Source organism: Notechis scutatus, chromosome 5, assembly GCF_049901735.1.
Source record: "Notechis scutatus isolate UNSWTSFEM ecotype Mainland chromosome 5, rNotScu1.2, whole genome shotgun sequence".
NCBI lineage: Eukaryota > Metazoa > Chordata > Lepidosauria > Squamata > Elapidae > Notechis > Notechis scutatus.
Genome location: NC_142013.1, coordinates 1,593,371 through 1,613,581, shown reverse-complemented (window position 1 = coordinate 1,613,581; position 20,211 = coordinate 1,593,371). Strand labels below are relative to the sequence as shown.

At 39.5% G+C, this 20,211-nt stretch overlaps 1 protein-coding gene across 4 annotated transcripts in view; it reads right to left on the bottom strand.

Annotated features, from left to right (window-relative positions):
- Positions 1 to 20,211, bottom strand: part of XRRA1 (X-ray radiation resistance associated 1) — a 47,380-nt gene that overhangs the window by 22,216 nt on the left and 4,953 nt on the right. For all 4 annotated transcript variants that reach the window (XR_015749679.1, XM_087965917.1, XM_087965918.1 and 1 more), the window contains exons 3-9: positions 19,931 to 20,002; positions 18,540 to 18,612; positions 16,854 to 16,951; positions 14,255 to 14,388; positions 11,630 to 11,728; positions 9,718 to 9,947; positions 1,266 to 1,306 (exon numbers count right to left, since the gene is read on the bottom strand). Coding sequence is in view for 3 of the 4 variants with exons in the window: in XM_087965917.1 (XP_087822043.1) it covers positions 1,266 to 1,306; positions 9,718 to 9,947; positions 11,630 to 11,728; positions 14,255 to 14,388; positions 16,854 to 16,951; positions 18,540 to 18,612; positions 19,931 to 20,002 (747 nt within the window). In the remaining variant the exon portion in view is untranslated. The remainder of the gene's footprint in view (positions 1 to 1,265; positions 1,307 to 9,717; positions 9,948 to 11,629; positions 11,729 to 14,254; positions 14,389 to 16,853; positions 16,952 to 18,539; positions 18,613 to 19,930; positions 20,003 to 20,211) is intronic.

The following is a 20,211-nucleotide window of genomic DNA, read 5'->3' as shown; positions in this document are numbered from 1 at the left end:
AATGGCTCTCCAGTCTCTTTTTGAAAGCCTCCATTACAGGTAGTCCTCGACTTACAACAGTTCATTTACTGATCCTTTGAAGTTACAACAGCACTGAAAAAAGTGACCTTATGCCCATTTTTCACACTTAACGACCGTTGTAGCATTCCCCCATGGTCACGTGACCAAAATTCAGGTGGCTTAGCAACTGACTTATATTTATGACGGTTGCAGAGTCCCCGGGGGGTCACGTCATCCCCTTTGGCAACCTTTGGACAAGCCAAGTCAACGGGGAAGCCAGATTCGCTTAACAACTGGATGACTCACTTAACAACTTCATTGATTTACTTAACAAATGGGGTGGGAAAAGTCATAAAATGGGGCAAAGCTCACTTAACAAATTTCCCACTTAGCGACCTAACTGTGATTACCCAAAGGGGCATGGCACAAAAGCAACAAAGTCACAAAAATAGGTAAAGTCCCTTTAATTCCTCCAACTTGGCCCCCAATGTCCAGTTATCATCGGCTGGAGAAAAAAAATCTCCCAAGAAAAGCTTTTAAAGGGAAGAAATTCCATTCAACGAGACAGGGCAGGATAAGGAGTTGCAGACTTCAAAAGAAAATGAAACACACATAGTTAGGAGGACACCGGAACCCAGATAAGACTTGACAAACCAGAATAATTTCACGCTTTGCTTCCAGCAACTTTGCCATGTGCAGTTTGCCCTTTTAAACAGTCTTCCCAGCTGCAGCCAATGAAGGGGATCAGGGCCCTTTCCTCCCCCATAAACCACGCAACTCACGTTGCTCCCTTCTCCGTTCCTCCCTGCATACCCTAGGATGCAGAGGGGGTGGGCCTGGGTCTTCCTCTGAATGCCCAGCCGGCCTGTGCCCTTCCCCAGTTTCCTCCCCAGCCACCGGAGCCACACTCCCACTCCCTGTCAGCTGTTCCATCTCTCCCTCGGAGTCAGACTCCAACGGGGGCATGACAGTAACTTTGCGGCTCAATTGTTCTCACTGTCAGGAAGTTTCTCATTGAGTTAATTAACATGATTTGATTCATTAACATGAATTGATCCTTGATTATACTGCCCTGCTCTGCAATTGCAATTTTAGTATCCACTTTCCCCGCCTACTGCAATTCTTTGGGAACAGGAATGGCTTCCATTTTGTTTCCACCACCCAAAAGGAACTGGATACCCCCGGCAAAATTTGCCACCATGCCACATTCCTGTTGTGAGCCACGAAAGGCACAGAGGAGAATCTTGAAGCCAAGGAAGCCTTACCTGAGCCGTTTCTTCTGGGGGTCTGGCCTGAAAGACGACCTCTGTTGAAAACCATAAATAACCATAAATAAGGTCAGGGGGGCTTGCAAGGGGAAGGCAGTCGCCCTTAAGATGCCAACAAGGCTAAACACATTTTGGATCTTGGCTGAGAGGACTTCTGAGGAGGTTTGCAAATCCGGGGATTAGGGCTCCTTCTCCCCTTGTTGCCCTCTGCAGCACGTCTTTCTCCTTCTCGTCCGTTTGTCTGTCTATAACTATCTACCTATCCCCTCCTACCTACCTATCATTATCTATCTATCTATCTATCTATCTATCTATCTATCTATCTATCTATCTATCTATCTATCTATCTATCTATCTATCTATCTATCTATCTATCATCTTTATCTATCTACCTACCATCTATCATTGTGTATCTATCAATCATTATCTATCTATCTATCTATCTATCTATCTATCTATCATCTATCTATCTATCATCTTTATCTATCTACCTACCATCTATCATTATGTATCTATCATTATCTATCTATATATCCATCTATCGTCTATATCTACCTACCTACGTATCATCTATCATTATCTATCTATGTATCTATCATTTATCTATCATTATCTATCTATCATCTACCTACCTACCCATCTACCTACCTAAGTATAATCTATCTATGTGTCATCTATCCTATCTATCTATCTATCTATCTATCTATCTATCTATCTATCTAATCATCTATATCTGCATAAACAGAGGGATACAAAATCAAGATCACATGCAGTGATAGTACTGGAACTTTTATAAGGCCTTGGTAAGGCCACACTTGGAATCCTGCATCCAATTTTGGTCGCCATGATGTAAAAAAGACATCGAGGCTCTGGAAAGAGTGCAGAGAAGAGCAACAGTGAAGATTAGGAGACTGGAGGCTGAAACATATAAAGAAACAGTTGCTGGATCTGGGTATGTCTAGTTTAATGAAAAGAAGGACTAGGGGTGATATGATAGCAGTCTTCCAATATTTGAGGGGCTGCCCCAAAGAAGAGAGAGGGGGTCAAGCTATTCTCCAAAGCACCCAGAGGACAGGACAAGAAGCAACGGATAGAAACTCATCAAGGAGGGAAGCAACCTAGAACTAAGGAGGAATTTCCTGAGTGAGAACAATCAACCAGTGAAACTACTTGCCTCCAGAAGTTGTAAAAGCTCCAACACTGGAAGTTTTTCAGAAGAGACTGGATAAGTCACTTTTCTGAAATGATAGAGTCTCCTGCTTGATTCAGACACAGATTAACAGAGAGCAGAGGACTGGACTAGAAGACCTCCAAGGTCCCTTCCAATTCTATTCTATTCTATTCTATTCTATTCTATTCTCCTATTCCATTTCTCATTCCAATATTCTCTTCTCTTCTTCTCTTCTCTTCTCTTCTCCTCTTCTCTTCTCTTCTTCTATTCCATTTCTCATTCCAATATTCTCTTCTCTTCTTCTCTTCTCTTCTCTTCTCCTCTTCTTCTATTCCATTTCTCATTCCAATATTCTCTTCTCTTCTCTTCTCCTCTTCTCTTCTTCTATTCCATTTCTCATTCCAATATTCTTGTTAGTGTTTTGGGGATTAACCCCTAGCAGAGTATTGCAGCAGTAGTCAAGCCAGGCAGCCAAAGGAGAGTGGAAGGGCCCCAGAGTATACACACACTGAACACAAACACTGTTTGTAGTTTAAATAGTTTTTAATCCATTTAGAGTTTAAAGCATTGTCATTCAGTCCATTAAGTCATTCACTATATTTCCATCCAGTAAGACTCACTATTACAGTCCAAGTTAAGAGTCTTTGCAATATCTTTATCAGCCAATAAAGATATCTTCTCCTCCTCCGGTGCCTCTCTCCAGAGAAACAAACGCTGGATATTCAGCAAGAAGTTCAAACAGTAGAACAGTAGAATTACGCAGTAAATCAGCAAACAGTAGCAAACAAGAACAGTTCAGTCACAGGCACTCACAATTAGTCGCAGTAAGACACAGTTAGTCGCAGTAGGCTTTCCAGCTTCTAATGCTTCCTTATATTGTAACTTCTAACCGAACCCTTAATCGGCTAATTGCCTGCAGCATTGTGCTTAAAGTGATAAGCACTTAAACCATGATACCTAAGTTTTATATATTTATTCACCCAAACCATATTTGGTATCAATGTTATACCTAACATACTCCCCTTTTGGGTGAAATAAATATATAATACCTTTACAATCTAACCCCATAGTTTTCACAACTCTCCTGGTGCTTATTGGCACCTTGGGCTTTAGTAAAATTATCGGCTAAATTGTCCTCCAACATACAGTACTCTAGCTGAATCATCTTACTTCTTACAGATTGTCTCACGTTTAGCTATCTTAGATCTGTATGCTTGCTCCTTGTTTTTACTGCAATATTTGTGGCCATTTGAATTGCTGCCTGATTATCTTCATGTATAATTATAGGATAATCTACAGTTATACCTATATCAATTAACATTTGTTTATACATTATTAATTCTGTACATAACAGTGATAAACAGGAGAATTCTGCCTCCATAGTAGACAAACTTATATGCTGTTGTCTTATTGACTTCCAGCCTATTAATGTCTTACCCAGCATTATGGCTGTTCCTGAAGTCGACTTTCTAGTGTCTCTTTCTGATGCAAAGCTAGCATCTGCATAAGCACTCAGAATTAAATCACCCTTTGGTTCTAAATACAATGAATAATTCATTGTCTTTTTAAGATATCTTAATATCCTCTTAGCTGCAATCCAGTGTCTTTCACATGGTGCAGAATTGAATCTAGCCAACTGATTCACGCAGTACGAAATATCTGGTCTAGACCAATTACTAATATAACTCAAACTACCAATTAAAGATTGATAAATCACCTTATCAAACTCCGGGCTTTGTTCATCAGTGTTGCTAAACTCCTGACTCATTGGAGTCTTAGCTGGCTTACAAAGCTCCATCTTGTAATCTTTTAGCAATTTGCTTATCTTATCTTCCTGAGATATCTTAAAACCTTTCCGTGTTTTCTTTATATTCAAACCGAGATACTTCTTTATCTCCCCTAATTGCTTGATCTTTATTCTCTTTCCTAATGATGCTATTATTTTATTTGCTTCATCATTAGTTTCAGTAATCAATGCAATGTCATCTGTGAATAGTAATAATAATGATACTTTCCCATTTGTCTCCCTCTTAAACAAACATGGATCGGCTAAACCAGCTTTAAATCCTATATTGTTTAGTTCCTTTACAATATACTGGTTCCATTCATAGCCTGATTGTTTTAGACCATAGAGGCTTTTCTTTAACAACCAACAATCATTATTATCCTTATTTTCACTTTTAATACCAACAGGTTTTTCATATAAATAGTATGTTTTAATGGGCGTGCAAATAAGCAGTTTCCACATCTAGATGGTTAACTATATAGTTTTTACTAGCTGCCCACACTAAAGCTGCCCTCAAGGTTGCTGCCTTAAGACTAGGTGCAAACACCTCATCGTAGTCATTGGCATTCTGCCTAAAACCTTGGGCTACTAACCTTGCCTTATGGATTAAATTACCATCTTTATCTATTTTTACCTTAAATATCCATTTGCAGCCAATGGATTTCTTTCCTACAGGTAATTTGGCATTTTCATACACCTTCATATCTCTTAATGAATTCAGTTCCTTATTCATTGCTGCATACCAACTTTCTTTTTCCTTAGTAGGATACTTTTTAATTTCTTCTACAGAATTAGGAACTTGATTAATCTGGCACACTGTGTTAGCCTGGTACCTATCAGGCGGTCTAGATACATGTGTAGTTCTTCTGGGAATTACAGGGCTTACAGGAGGACTTTCTTGAACTACTACCTGTTCATGTTCCTCATCCTGTTCAGCTATTGAATCTGTTTCTTCCTTTATGGGCACTATTTCATCCTGTATTTGTCTCTTTACTTTATTTTTAAAGTTACAGGGATAACTAATGGGATTTCTATAGGATTCAATAACTACATCTTTATTGGCATCCTGTTCTAATTTCTCCCATCCTTCATGTTCTAGAAATTGGGCACTAGCACTACATAACACTTTAGATGTGCCTTTCTCCCAAAATCTATATGCCCTATGGTTTGCCTGATAACCAACGAAGAAAAAATCTTTTAGCTCTATGTTGCCCTTTTTTTCTGAGTTGTGCAGGAATATGCACCCATGCTGGTGCACCAAATGTGTGCAGGTAACTTAGGTCAGGTTTCCTGCCATGCCACCTGGTGAATGGTATTTCACCTGTTGTTGTATTAACAACGTTGTTCAATATGTTATTAGCACACATTGTAGCCTCCCCCACAAAGAATCAGGTAACCCAGAATCATTTAACATTGTTCTAACCATTGCCTGTAGTGTTTGGCCTCTTCTTTCAATAAAAGCGTTATGTTCTGGCCTGTATGGAGCAGACTTCTTATGCTCTATTCCAGCTACCTTAAGTCTGTTCTGGAATTTGTTATTAATAAATTCACGTACCATTATCTGTCACCAGGGTTATCAGTTGTCGTTAGACTTTCTTTCAGCAAACTTAAGCCAATTGAAAAATGTTGATATGTTTCAGTTTTGCTTTTCATTAAATAGCAAAACCCATATCTAGAATAATGGTCCATAATGCTCAGTATATATCTAGCACCCCCATACTGGGTTTCTTTGGACCTATGATGTCTGCAAATACTACTTCTAAAGGTTCTTTTGTTTTGAAACCATTTAGCCTATTTGCAGGCAATACTTTGCTCTTATCTTCACAGCAAACATTACAACGCAAATATTTATCACAAGGTTTTAACCTTATTCCTTCAGATAACTCAACTGTACGTTTTAGCATTTTAAAATTTACATGCCCCAAACGCCTATGCAATAAATGGATACATTCTTCATGAGGCTTTATATTATTAAATACAGTTTGAGCCTCCCCTTTCTTACTATTATCTAAGACATATAATGTTCCATTTAAAGCTGCAGTTACCCTTTTGTTATCTTTTTCAATTATGCAATTATTATCCTTAAAAGTAATTACATAACCTAATTTATCTAATACCCTTACTGAAAGCAAATTAAACTTTAGTTGCGGTACATACAACATTTTTATATCCTGGTTTATGCACGGACAATGTGCAAAACCTTCACCTTTCGCTTTCAGATTCCAGCCGTTAGCAAGAGATATATGTTGAGAACTTGTAGACATTTTTATAAATTTTGTCTTATCTCTTGTGATGCAGTGGGATGCGCCACTGTCAACCACCCATATATCATTCTTCACATCAGAGTTGCTAAACATGGCTAGTTCAAATGCTTTCTTTGGCTTTTTTATATTCTGGCTTTTTCTCTTTTTGCAAAATCTTGCCAAATGTCCTCTGCCTCCACAATTAAAACATTTTTTAATTGTGTATGCTGTTGAAGATAAATTCACTTCTTCCGGGTGCTGTAATTTGCTTTGCTGGTTTCTTTCAAGCTTTGAAGATAATTTCTCTTCTTTCTTATCTTCTCTCAGCTCGTCACGCTCACGCCTTCTTCTGGCTTCTTCTAGTAGCCTGCCTGTTATGTCGGTTAATGAGAGGCTTTCTTTTGGCAATACCTCTAACGAAGTCACATAGTCATCATAGCTTTGATCTAATGAAGATAATATTATGTAGACTTGTTGCAGTTCATTAAATATAAGCTCTTTTTCTTGCAATTCTTGAAAAATGCTCTTCATACAGTTTAAATGAACTAACATATCTCCATTCCTCTGAAGATGCGTTCGAAAAAGCTTCCGTGTAAGATTTATACGTGCTCCTACACTGTCCCGAACATAAATCTTCCTGAGGTTCTCCCCAGCAGTTTGCAGCATTTTCTTCTCCCCACGAATATGGACAAGCTGCTGATCACAGAGAGTCAGTCCTATGATGCATAAAGCCTGCTCATTCTTCAGTTTAAAGTTTTGTAACTTTTCGTTATCATCATCATCAGCAGGATCCCAGCTACTCACATCTGGTGGGTTTGCTATAATGTCCCACAAACCTTCTTTACGTAGAAGTAAACTACATTTCATTGACCATGAAACATAGTTTGTTCCATCCAGCCTGGATATCATGGACAGTTGTGACAAATTTACTTGTGCCATTACTCTTCAGATATTTTGACTATTTTAAACTAATTAAAACAGTTTGTTTTTACAGTAATGTGCAACTCACACCAACTCTCTCTGCTATATCCTGGTTAGTTAGACTATGCTGCTGGGCCCATAACCAATGTTAGTGTATTGGGGATTAACCCCTAGCAGAGTATTGCAGCAGTAGTCAAACCAGGCAGCCAAACGAGAGTGGAAGGGCCCCAGAGTATACACACACTGAACACAAACACTGTTTGTAGTTTAAATAGTTTTTAATCCATTTAGAGTTTAAAGCATTGTCATTCAGTCCATTAAGTCATTCACTATATTTCCATCCAGTAAGACTCACTATTACAGTCCAAGTTAAGAGTCTTTGCAATATCTTTATCAGCCAATAAAGATATCTTCTCCTCCTCCGGTGCCTCTCTCCAGAGAAACAAACGCTGGATATTCAGCAAGAAGTTCAAACAGTAGAACAGTAGAATTACGCAGTAAATCAGCAAACAGTAGCAAACAAGAACAGTTCAGTCACAGGCACTCACAATTAGTCGCAGTAAGACACAGTTAGTCGCAGTAAGACACAGTTAGTCGCAGTAGGCTTTCCAGCTTCTAATGCTTCCTTATATTGTAACTTCTAACCGCACCCTTAATCGGCTAATTGCCTGCAGCATTGTGCTTAAAGTGATAAGCACTTAAACCATGATATCTAAGTTTTATATATTTATTCACCCAAACCATATTTGGTATCAATGTTATACCTAACAATTCTCTTCTCTTCTTCTCTTCTCTTCTCTTCTCCTCTTCTCTTCTTCTATTCCATTTCTCATTCCAATATTCTCTTCTCTTCTTCTCTTCTCTTCTCCTCTTCTCTTCTCTTCTTCTATTCCATTTCTCATTCCAATATTCTCTTCTTCTCTTCTTCTCTTCTCTTCTCTTCTCCTTTCTCTTCTCTTCTTCTATTCCATTTCTCATTCCAATATTCTCTTCTCTTCTTCTCTTCTCTTCTCTTCTCCTCTTCTCTTCTTCTATTCCATTTCTCATATTCCAATATTCTCTTCTCTTCTTCTCTTCTCTTCTCTTCTTCTCCTCTTCTCTTCTTCTATTCCATTTCTCATTCCAATATTCTCTTCTCTTCTCTTCTTTATTCTATTTACTCTACTCTACTCTACTCTACTCTACTCTACTCTACTCTACATTCTCCTCTATATTCTGTTCTATTCTATTCTATTCTGTTCTGTTCTATTCTAATTCTATCTCTATCATCCATCCATTCGATAGTTTAACTTCTATCTCATCCATCTGTCCGTCCATCCATCCGTCCATCCATGCATCCAGAGAACCACCAAGCTCAGCCGAGCCCAAACCCACAGTTCTCCTTCTTCCTCCTCCGCTTCACAAACCCCGCTCCCCTTCCAGCACTGATGATACTACATAGCTTGGTAGTGACATGTCTGCGAGAAAAAGCACCCAGCTCAGAGAGCACCACGGACCCCACTAAAAGGCACAGGATCCAACCCTGCTTAAAGTGAAGGCCTTGCCAGAATTTTAAAAGGGGAATGCATGGCTAGATAAAAAGACGTGGTAAAGAAATAGATTGACAAGCCTTACAATAAAAGTTAATAGATCGATATAGAATACAATATAAAATATATATCCATTGGATGAATGTATAAGATTAAATTATAGTGAAATTTAGAATATCTCGTATAAAATGATGGAAAAATAGTTTAGTCAAACAAATGTTTAATCATTGATATGACATAAGTACAAGCTAGATTGATAAAGTGAGAATTTATATATCTTGTGAGTAATGATAAAAAAAAAAAGGATAGCACAAAAGATTGTAACCAACTGACACACTGTATGTATATCATTGAAAGAGGATTTTATGTTTTTATGTTTTGTTTGTATGTTTGTTGTTAAAAATAAAAACTTTGAATTTAAAATAAAAAAAAGTGGAATGCACGATAAACAGGCAGCTGGAAAGGACCCTTTGGGGAGCAAAGGATCACTAAAAAATAAATAAAAATCAAATATATTTATTAAAACCAAATATCACCTTAACGCAGAGGTCCCCCAACTTGGCAACTTTAAGGCTTGTGGACTTCAAACTCCCAGAACCCTCCAGCCAGGAGAATTCTGGGAGTTGAAGTCCACAAGCCTTAAAGTTGCCAAGTTGGGGACCTCTGCCTAATGACTGGGGGGTGGATAAAACGTTTTTCCATCACGTTTGAGACGGTTCCCAGCGAAGGAAGAGAGAAATGCATTCCCACCCCGAGTAAGGAAGTATTATATTTACAACTGAAAGGAGGCCCTACCTACCTGTCTTGTCTGGATCCTGGGTGTTTTGGGTTATAATGTAACTGTACTGCTGGTTTAGCCTGGGGGACCGATCCTGGTGTGACTTTTGGGGAGATTTTTTCCGGCAACGTAAGCCTTCCCGGATCCCCGACTTTGCTGATAAAGGATGGATGGAGAAGTGATCCTGGCCCAAGTAATGGAGATACGGCACCTCTTTAATTCCGTTTTTGTCCAAGTTCAGCTGCTTTAGCCTGAGGAGAGAAAAAAATATAAGTTCGCTGTTTATTACGGCGCAGCAAATTTGGGGGGGGGGGGGCAAACCGTTAGCACCGTCTGCCATCTCTCATCTCTTGCAGAAAGCTCGAAAATTACGTGGAAGTCATTCCGTTGGGGGGCACCAGCATGGGAAAGTCGGTAGAGATCAGGAGTGGGACTCTATCTGGTCGGTCCAGTTCTACAGAACCGCTTGTTATGATTCTGCCCGGTTTGGAGAACCAGAAAATCACGCCACTGGCTGGCTCCGCCCACTCACTCCTTACCTGGCGTGCGCGCCGTCAAACTTGCCTGCTAAGTTGCTCTTTTCACCCTAACCCTAACCCCTAACCCCAGGGATTTTTAAATACTATATAAAAGAAGACACGAGAATATTTGAAGAAAAATGAAAGAAATTAAGATATGAACAGAAAATATATATATAAGGGTGAAGAATGTAAGAACGTTTGAGAAAACGTATAGAAATTATAAACAGAATGATATGATGTGGAATTGAATGCGAAAGATGAATATGTCACTAAGGTCATGTTTCTCTGGAAATGTAAAAACCTGGAAACCACTCTGGTTCACTAAAAGAGGCATTTTTTGAAATATAAAAATAAAAAACTTTTTACCAAAAAAAAAAAAAATACAGAATAAGAGAGTTGGAAGGGACCTTGGAGGTCTTCTAGTCCAATCCATTGCATAAGCAGGAGACCCTATAACATAGGTCTTCAAACTTGGCAGCTTTAAGACTTGTGGACTTCCACCTCCCAGAATTCCTGAGCTAACATGACCGGAGGAGGAAGAATTCTGGGAGTTGAAGTCCACAAGTCTTATAGCTATCAGGTTTGGAGACCCCTAGTCTATCTCATCTATCTATTGATCTATCTATCTCTATCTTCTATTCATTCTATCTATCTATCTATCTATCTATCTATCTATCTATCTATCTATCTATCTATCTATCATCTGTCTGTCTGAAGGGTCTTCAAACTTGGCAGCTTTAAGACTTATGGACTTCCAACTCCCAGAATTCCTGAGCTAACATGACTGGAGGAGGAATTCTGGGAGTTGAAATCCACAAGTCTTAAAGCTATCAGGTTTGAAGACCCCTGGTCTATCTCATGTATCTATTATCTATCTATCTTCTATCCATTCTCTATCTGTCTGTCTGTCTGTCTGTCTGTCTGTCTGTCTGTCTATCTATCTATCTATCTGTCTATCTGTCTATCTGTCTATCTATCTGTCTATCTGTCTATCTATCATCTATCTATCTATCTATCATCTGTCTGTCTGTCTGTCTGTCTGTCTGTCGGGTCTTCAAACTTGGCAGCTTTAAGACTTGTGGACTTCCAACTCCCAGAATTCCTGAGCTAACATGGCTGGAGGAGGAATTCTGGGAGTTGAAGTCCACAAGTCTTAAAGCTGTCCAGTTTGAAGACCCCCCTGCCCTAGACCATGTCAGACAAACGGCTGTCCAGTCGTTTTCTTAAAAACCTCCAATGATGGAACACCCACAACTTCTGGAGGCAACTTCTGTTCCACTGGTTAATTCTTCTTGGCTGTCAGGAAAATTCCTCCTTAGTTCTAGGTTGCTCCTCTCCTTGATCATTTTCCATTCGAAAAGCTATTTGTTAGGGTTCTTTAAGAGGATACAAAGTGGTCCGGTCTCGCCTACCTTCGAAGATTGGCCAAACTGAGGAAGACAGTCGAGTCGGAGAGTTGATTGTCGTCTAGAAGCAAGACCTCTAACGCTGGGAACCTCAGGCAGTTACGGCTGTTGACGAAAAGAGAAAATATCTACTGGCCACTTTAATCCTCCTATCTTTGCTGTTTCTCCTTCCTTCCTTCCCTTTTACTTTCTCACCTCCTGTTTCTTGGGGGAACCGAGACAAACATCTGTCAGAGTATTCATGAACTGGCAGAGACATGGTTAGCAAAGTCAGCCAATGAGAGCTGAATTGGGGGCTGAGAGTCTGGGTGTGGCTTAGCTCGGGATGCTCAGTGCTGAAGTGAAACCAACTTGCTTGCCTGCTGAACTATAAAGTAAAGTAATCTGTTCTGACCTCCTGAGCTGCTATTTATGTTTTGCTTGTAACATTTTTCAAGGTTGGAAGAAACCACCGGTTCTTCAATATTTCATTATGTATATGAAGAAGTAAATGAATCCTGCAAAAATCAGTCATCTGTGCATTTTCTAGACTTGAATTTCTGCTGCAAACTCTCACAAAATCCTCGTTTCATCTCCAGAGGAAAACTCACTCAAGTCCAAACAGGAATTCTGGGTTACATGGAAAACGCTCCTGCGGCAGTCCTACCTACTTCTCTTTGCTGTCATCGCTGAAGATAACTTTGGTGCTCTTGGAGCTTGGCGGTTTTCTTGCAGACGTTTCCTGACCCAACTAGGTAACATCATCAGTGCCAAAAGGGCGTGGGGTTTGCAGGGAGGAGGAGGAGGAGGAGGACAATGACTGTGGAGATCCTGGTACTCTCTGAAGCTGATCATTTTCTTACAGATGCTTCATAGCCCAACAAGGTAACACATCTTGGTCCCTTCCAACCCTATGATTCTGATAGATAGATAGATAGATAGATAGATAGATAGATAGATAGATAGATAGATGGATGGATGGATGGATGGATGGATGGATGGATGATTGGATGGATGGATGGATGGATGGATGGATAGATAGATGAATATAGATAGATAGAGATAGATAGATAGATAGATAGATAGATAGATAGATAGATAGATAGATAGATAGATAGATAGATAGATAGATAGGATAGAATAGATAGATGATAGGTAGATGAGAGAGATGATAGGTAGATGATGATAGATAGATAGACAGACAGATGATAGATAAGATAGATGGATATATGGATGGATGGATGGATGGGTAATAGGTAGATGAGAGAGAGATGATAGGTAGATGATAAAGATAGATAGGTAGACAGACAGATGATAGATTAGATGGATGGATAGATGGATAAATGGATGCAAGGGTGGGATTCTACCAGTTCGGGCTGGTTCTATAGAACCGGTTGTTATGATTCTGCACAGTTCAGAGAACCTGCAAATCATGCCCCTGGTTGGCCCCAACCCTCTTTGCCTGCCCCTCCCCCCCTTTTTAAATAAAAAATTCAATATTTACATAAATATTTATATTTACATACAAGCCACGCCCAGCCAGTCACATGACCACCAAGCCACACCCATAAATTAGGTCACGCCCACAGAACCGGTTGTTAATAAATTTGAATCCCACCCCTGGATGGATGGATGGATGGATGGATGGATGGATAGATGGTGTCAACTATAAAACGTGTATACAAAATGTTTTATGAGTTGACATATGGACATATGGATGATAGGTAGATGAGAGAGAAATGATAGGTAGATGATAAAGATAGGTAGACAGACATGATAGATTAGATAGATAGATGAATGGATGGAGAGAGATGATAGGTAGATGATAATGATAGATAGGTAGACAGATGATAAGTTAGATGGATGGATGGATGGATGGTGTCAACTATAAAACGGGTATACAAAATGTTTTATGAGTTGACATATGGACATATGGATGATAGGTAGATGATTAAGATAGGTAGACAGACAGATGATAGATTAGATAGATAGATAGATAGATAGATAGATAGATAGATAGATAGATAGATAGATGAATGGATAGATGGATGATAGGTAGATGAAGGAATGATAGGTAGATTATAATGATAGATGATAAAGATAGCTAGATAGATGATCTGATATATTAGATAGAAGATAGATGATACATAGACAGACAGATAGATAGATATAGATAGATATTGTAAGATAGAGAGATAGATAGACAGATAGACAAATAGATACAGTACATAGAGAAGCAAGCCCCGTGCCATTGTAGCATTGATGATGTTACCTAGGGTAATAAAATGTCCGCAAAAACACAACCCAACTCAGAGATCACCAAGGACCCCATAGTCATCATTGTCTTCCTCCTCTTCCTCCTCCTCGCAAACCCCACTCCCTTCTAACACTGATGATCTTACCTAGCTGGGTCATGAAACGTCTGCAAGAAAGCCACCAGGCTCAGAGAGCACCGAGGAGCCCTCATTCCAACCCTGAGCTATAAATATTCTACTTTATTGGCAAGATGAACTCACAATCTCGTAGACGCTGAGCTGAAGGGAAGGTGACCAGGATCCAGAGGACTAAACCAACATGGGAAACCCTACATGTGCTTCCTTAAGCTCTCCGTGGAAGAGGAGACTGTCCTTTAGCTTTTGCTTAGGAACTTACCTGTCCGGGGAAGACAGATTGAGGGGAAGTGAAGAAAGCCCATTGGCTGTCAGGTGAAGAGCTTTCAGGTGAGGTAACATGCTCAGAGTCCGGACATCCTCAGGAGATAAGTTGTTGTAGGAGAGATCCAAGATCTGGGGAGGAAGCAAAATATCTGCGGTAGACCTCTGTAGCCTTTGGAGGCCGAAAAATGGGCCGGTTTTCAGCCACCCAAGGCTCCAGAGGCTTCCCTTGAGCCTCTGAGGGGAGGGCGAAAACGGCCTTCCCCGGGCTCCAGAGGCTTGAAAAAGAGCACTTCCGGTATTTCCACGGTGAGTCCTAGTCCCACTTTAGGCACCAAACTAATTAACTTTGTTAAGCACAAGCCTTGCCAAAACTGTGCGAGGCTGCCAGGAATAACAGATAAGGTTACCCAGAGATATTTTACAACACAAGAGTCTCCAAAAAACAACTTAAGATACTGCAATGTCCACGAGGTTCGAGTTTCAAAACGTCTTTGCTTCCTGCAAAGAACGTTCGCTTCACCGCTGGCTTTTATCTTCTTCTTTTTTTCTTTTTTCTTTTTTTACACAAACATACACAAAACATAAAACCATCTTTCAGTTACATACAGTGTGTCGGTTGGTACAAATCTTTTATGCAAAATCTCTATAGTCTTTCCCCTATGGTTTATATAAATTCTCATATTGTCAATCCAATATACATATGTACATATTATTGTCATTGTTAATCATTTATTTGGCTATTACTAACATTCCATCATTTTATACGAGCTATTCCCCATTTTAACTTAAGTTACATTATAACATTCATTTCATCATCATTAATCAGTTCAATAATAGCATATCCTTAAATTATTTTCTCTCTACAATTCTATTATACTTATATTATATAATCTTATATTTCATTTCCTTGTTTTTTTTGTCTAACCATTGATAAAATAAATCCCACATCTTATAAAATTGTTTATGTTCTTGCTCTCTAATTTCAAATGTCAATTTACTCATTTCTGCACACTCCACTATTTTCTTAACAACTTCCTCCTCTATTGGAATTTTCTCATTTTTCCAGTTTTTAGCAAATACAATTCTAGCCGCTGTTAATACATTCACAATCAACTATATCAATTCTATACTGTATATTTCAGGTATAATGCCCAATTAAAATATTTCTGGTTTTAAGTCTGTCTGGTTTTTTTTGTCATTTTTTCCAACCATGTGTGGATTTTAGTCCAATATCTTTTTGATTCTGCACACGTCCACCACATATGGTAATACGATCCAGGTATCTGATGACACTCCCAACATTTCTCTGATTTGTTCTTAAACATTCTTGCTATTCTTGCCGGGGGTCACAACTGGCATTTATCTTCTTGAACAAGCCAATGTTGCTGCAGTTGCTCTTTCCTCACACACACTGGGCACAGGCTCCTCAGGGTCCTCTGCATCACTGCTGCCAGCCTCCACAATCTCCAAAGGCAGCATTCTAGTCCCTGATGGTCCTGGCTTCTCATCTAAGTCCTCACTCTGCTCAGCCGTCCGCACCTGCTGCCGGCTAACCACTACACTATCTGCCTGCCTGTCTGTCCGTCTGTCTGCTTGTATCTTCCTCTCTCTCTCTCTATCTATCTATCTATCTATCTATCTATCTATCTATCTATCTATCTACCTCTGTCTGTTTATCTATCTATCTATCTATCTATCTATCTATCTATCTATCTATCTATCTATCTATCTATCTATCTATCTATCTCTACCTATCTCTATCTATCTATCTATCTATCTATCTATCTATCTATCTTCTATCTATCTATCTATCTATCTATCTATCTTTCTATCTATGTATCTATCTATCTATCTATCTATCTATCTATCTATCATCTATCTATCTATCTATCTATCTATCTATCTATATCTATCTATCTATCTATCTATCTATCTATCTATCTATCTATCTATCTATCTATCTATCTATCTATCTATCTATCTATCTATCTATCTATCTATCTATCTATCTATCTATCTATCTATCTATCTATCTATCTATCTATCTATCTATCTATCTATCTATCTATCTATCATCTATCTATCTTCTATCTATCTATCTATCTATCTATCTATCTATCTATCTATCTATCTATCTATCTATCTATCTTCTCATCTATCTCATCTCTCTCTCTCTCTCTCTCTCATCTATCTATCTATCTATCTATCTACTCATCCATCCATCCATCCATCCATCTACCTATCTATCTATCTCTCTATCTAATCTATCTATCTATCTATCTATCTATCTATCTATCTATCTATCTATCTATCTATCTATCTATCTATCTATCTATCTCTATCTATCTATCTATCTATCTACCTACCTACCTACCTACCTACCTACCTACCTAGCTAGCCATCTTTTTGAAAAATGAAACCGGCAGTTTAGCAGCGAAAGTGCTAAAGGGGCTGAGGAGGTCATTCCAAACTGAGTTTACAAACAATATATAGAAGATGAGAAACTGGTTTGTTAAGTTGCAAACATTTAACCCTCTCCTGCCCGATTCCCAGCCGGGATTCATGCAACGTTCACTTTTGCCCTTCGAACTTACTTCCAAGTGAGGGAAATCCCCAATCCTGACTTTTAGATTTCTCAGACCGTTCAGAGAAAGTTCCAGCTCCCGAAGGCCAGGAAAGTTACGGAAAGTTTCTAGACGAATGTGAAAATAAAGATGATTTTAAAAGGAGGCCACCTGAAATAGACTGATATTTTGGTCCAATGATCCAGCAGACAACGATAAAACATCCAGTGGTATTTTAACCAGCACTAATGCAAGATCTCCCTGATATTGCCCAAAAATAACTTAGCAAGCCCTGGATAGACATAGTCCTCAACTTATGTCCGCAAGTTAGCCCTAGGTTTTTGTTGCTAAGCCAAGACCACTGTGCAATGGATTTTGCCCAATTTTATGACTTTTCTTGCCACAGTTGCTAACTGAATCACTGCCAGTGTTAGGTAGTCACCTGGTTGTGAAGTGAATCTGGCTTCCCTATTGACTCTGCTTGTCAGAAAGTCACACCAAAGACAAATTCCTTGTGTGTCCAGTCACACTAGGCCAATAAAGAATTCAATTCTATTCTATTCTATTCTATTCTATTCTATTCTATTCTATTCTATTCTATTCTATTCTATTCTATTCTATTCTTCCATATTTTTTCTATTCTATTCTATTCTATTCTATTCTATTCTATTCTTCCATATTTTTTTCTATTCTATTCTATTCTTCTATTCTATTCTATTCTATTCTATTCTATTCTATTCTATTCTATTCTATTCTATTCTATTCTATTCTTCCATATTTTTTTCTATTCTATTCTATTCTATTCTATTCTATTCTATTCTATTCTTCCATATTTTTTTCTATTCTATTCTATTCTATTCTATTCTATTCTACTCTACTCTATTCTAATCTTCCATATTTCTATTCTATTCTATTCTATTCTGTTCTGTTCCGTTCTGTTCTATTCTTTATTCCAATATTCTATTCTATTCTCTATTCTATTCTATTCCATTATTATTCTATTCTATTCTATTCTATTCTATTCTATTCTGTTCTGTTCTGTTGTTCTATTCTATTCTATTCTATTCTATTCTATTCTATTCTATTCTATTCTATTCTATTCTATTCTATCCGATTCTATTCTCTCCTGTTCTCTTCTCCATTCCTCTCTTCTTATTCCTATATTCTATTCTATTCTATTCTATTCTATTCTATTCTATCCGATTCTATTCTCTCCTGTTCTCTTCTCCATTCCTCTCTTCTTATTCCTATATTCTATTCTATTCTATTCTATTCTATTCTATTCTATTCTATTCTATTCTATTCTATCCGATTCTATTCTCTCCTGTTCTCTTCTCCATTCCTCTCTTCTTATTCCTATATTCTATTCTATTCTATTCTATTCTATTCTATTCTATTCTATTCTATTCTATTCTATTCTATTCTATTCTATTCTATTCTATTGTCTCCTATTCTATTCTATTTCTATTCTATTCTTTATTCTGATATTCTATTCTATTCTATTTTCTCTCAACGACGCAACTTTGAACGGTCACTGAACAAACGATCGTCCCCTCTTGGGGAGAAGGGCAGCACGATAAATAAATAACTGGGAACGTACAGACACAAATCAACCTAAGCACCACTTCTAGTCAGGATGGACCCACCGAACATGACCCATCCAAGCCACCCCCGAAAATTACGAGGGACGCCCCCCACCACGTGTGGTTTCCTTACCTAAAGTCAGCAGGTTTTCGGTGGCGTTGATGTAAGCGACAGAATCGAACTGCATGAAATCGCTCTCCTTGGCCTGTCGAAACGGGAGAGCAAACAGCTCGGTACCTTCCCTTCTAAGGGTCTCTCCCTGACCAACTGACCCCACAAGGGGGAGCCGAAACACCCCATCCTTCGACAGAATCCCTTTGAGCGACAAGTTAGTCCTCGACTTACGACCACCATTCAGCCTGAGATCTCTGCCGCTAAGCGAGACAGAGGAGTTGCTGGGCGAGTTTTGCCCTCATGTTATGACCCTTCCTGCCCCACCTGTTAAGCTAATCACTGCAGCTGTGACGTCAATAGTCTGGTCGTTAAATGAACCTTGGCTTCCTCCCGTTGGCCCTGCTTGGCAAAAGATTGCCATCACGTCACATACACACACACACACACACACACACACAGACACACAGACACACACCGGGGACACTGCAGCCATCATAAATATGAGTCAGTTTCCAAGCGGCTCAATTTTTGATCATGTGACCATGGAGACACTGTAACGGCCGTTAAGGGTACCATGTGGTCATAAGCAAGTCACTTTTTTCAGCGCCGTGGTAACTTTGAATGGTCACTAAGAGAACTGCCGTAAGTCGAGGACTACCTGGGAAATTAAGAAACGAGTCCCACCCACCTGTTCTGAGCAAGGCTTCCTGAGACCGTAATTAAGCACATGCTTAGTCCATTCTTGTTTTATTTCAATGGCTGGGAATTATTTTCATTCCCAGCCCGTAATGAGTCCCAAATAGTTCCTCGAGATAAGCACTCACCTTTCTCTCCTTTGAATGGCTGCCAACAACTAAAGTGCCCAATTAACTGGGAAAAAAAAACCCAACCAAAGTACAACATCCACACAGAGCTTCAAGGTCTAATCTGAACAGAGCAAACAAAGTTGCTTCCTGCAAAGGCTCCTGTCCCTTTGCACTTCCTTTATACCTTATGGGAGGGGCCAATCATCTCCAAGCCTTCCTCCTGAGTCGCCCCTTTTGTCTTAACTCTTCTGGCCTTCTGGCAGCTCTACGCAAGCGCTCACTGGGAACAGGCTCCCGCTGTTCCTCTGCCTCACTCCAGATTCTGGAGGCTCCGGCATCAGCACCCCACTCCCAGATGGTCCTGGCCCCATCTCTGCATCGGACGCAGGACCCTCATCCGGCGCCCTCCCCAGACTGGTCCCTGTTCTTCCACGCTGTCCAATTCCGCTGCCGTCTGCACAGGCTATCGGCAAACCACAACCCCACCCAGGAGAAAAAGAAAGTGAACCGAGCCACCCAGAATGCGGTCTGTAAGGGCCCAGGTTCCTCTGTATCCCAACCTCTTGAAGCAAAGGGATGTTGCAGGTTCGAATGCCTACGCACCAAGGCAAAGTTCTGGTGGCTGATATTCACGGAGCACAAATCCGAAGGTTTTTGCACATGGTGGAGCTTCATCTAGGAAATCGCAAGCCAGAGAAAGGGAAGGTCAGTCAAGCAAAAACAGGGAAAGTCGAGTCGCTACCGCCGAAAAAAATTTACTACGCATTGGCGATACAAGAATACTCTGTGTATCAAGGCAAGGTTGGAACCTAAGGAGCTATGATGATTAGAATAATTAGTAAACCATCTATCAGACAAGAGGATTGTAAATGGTGAAGTAACAT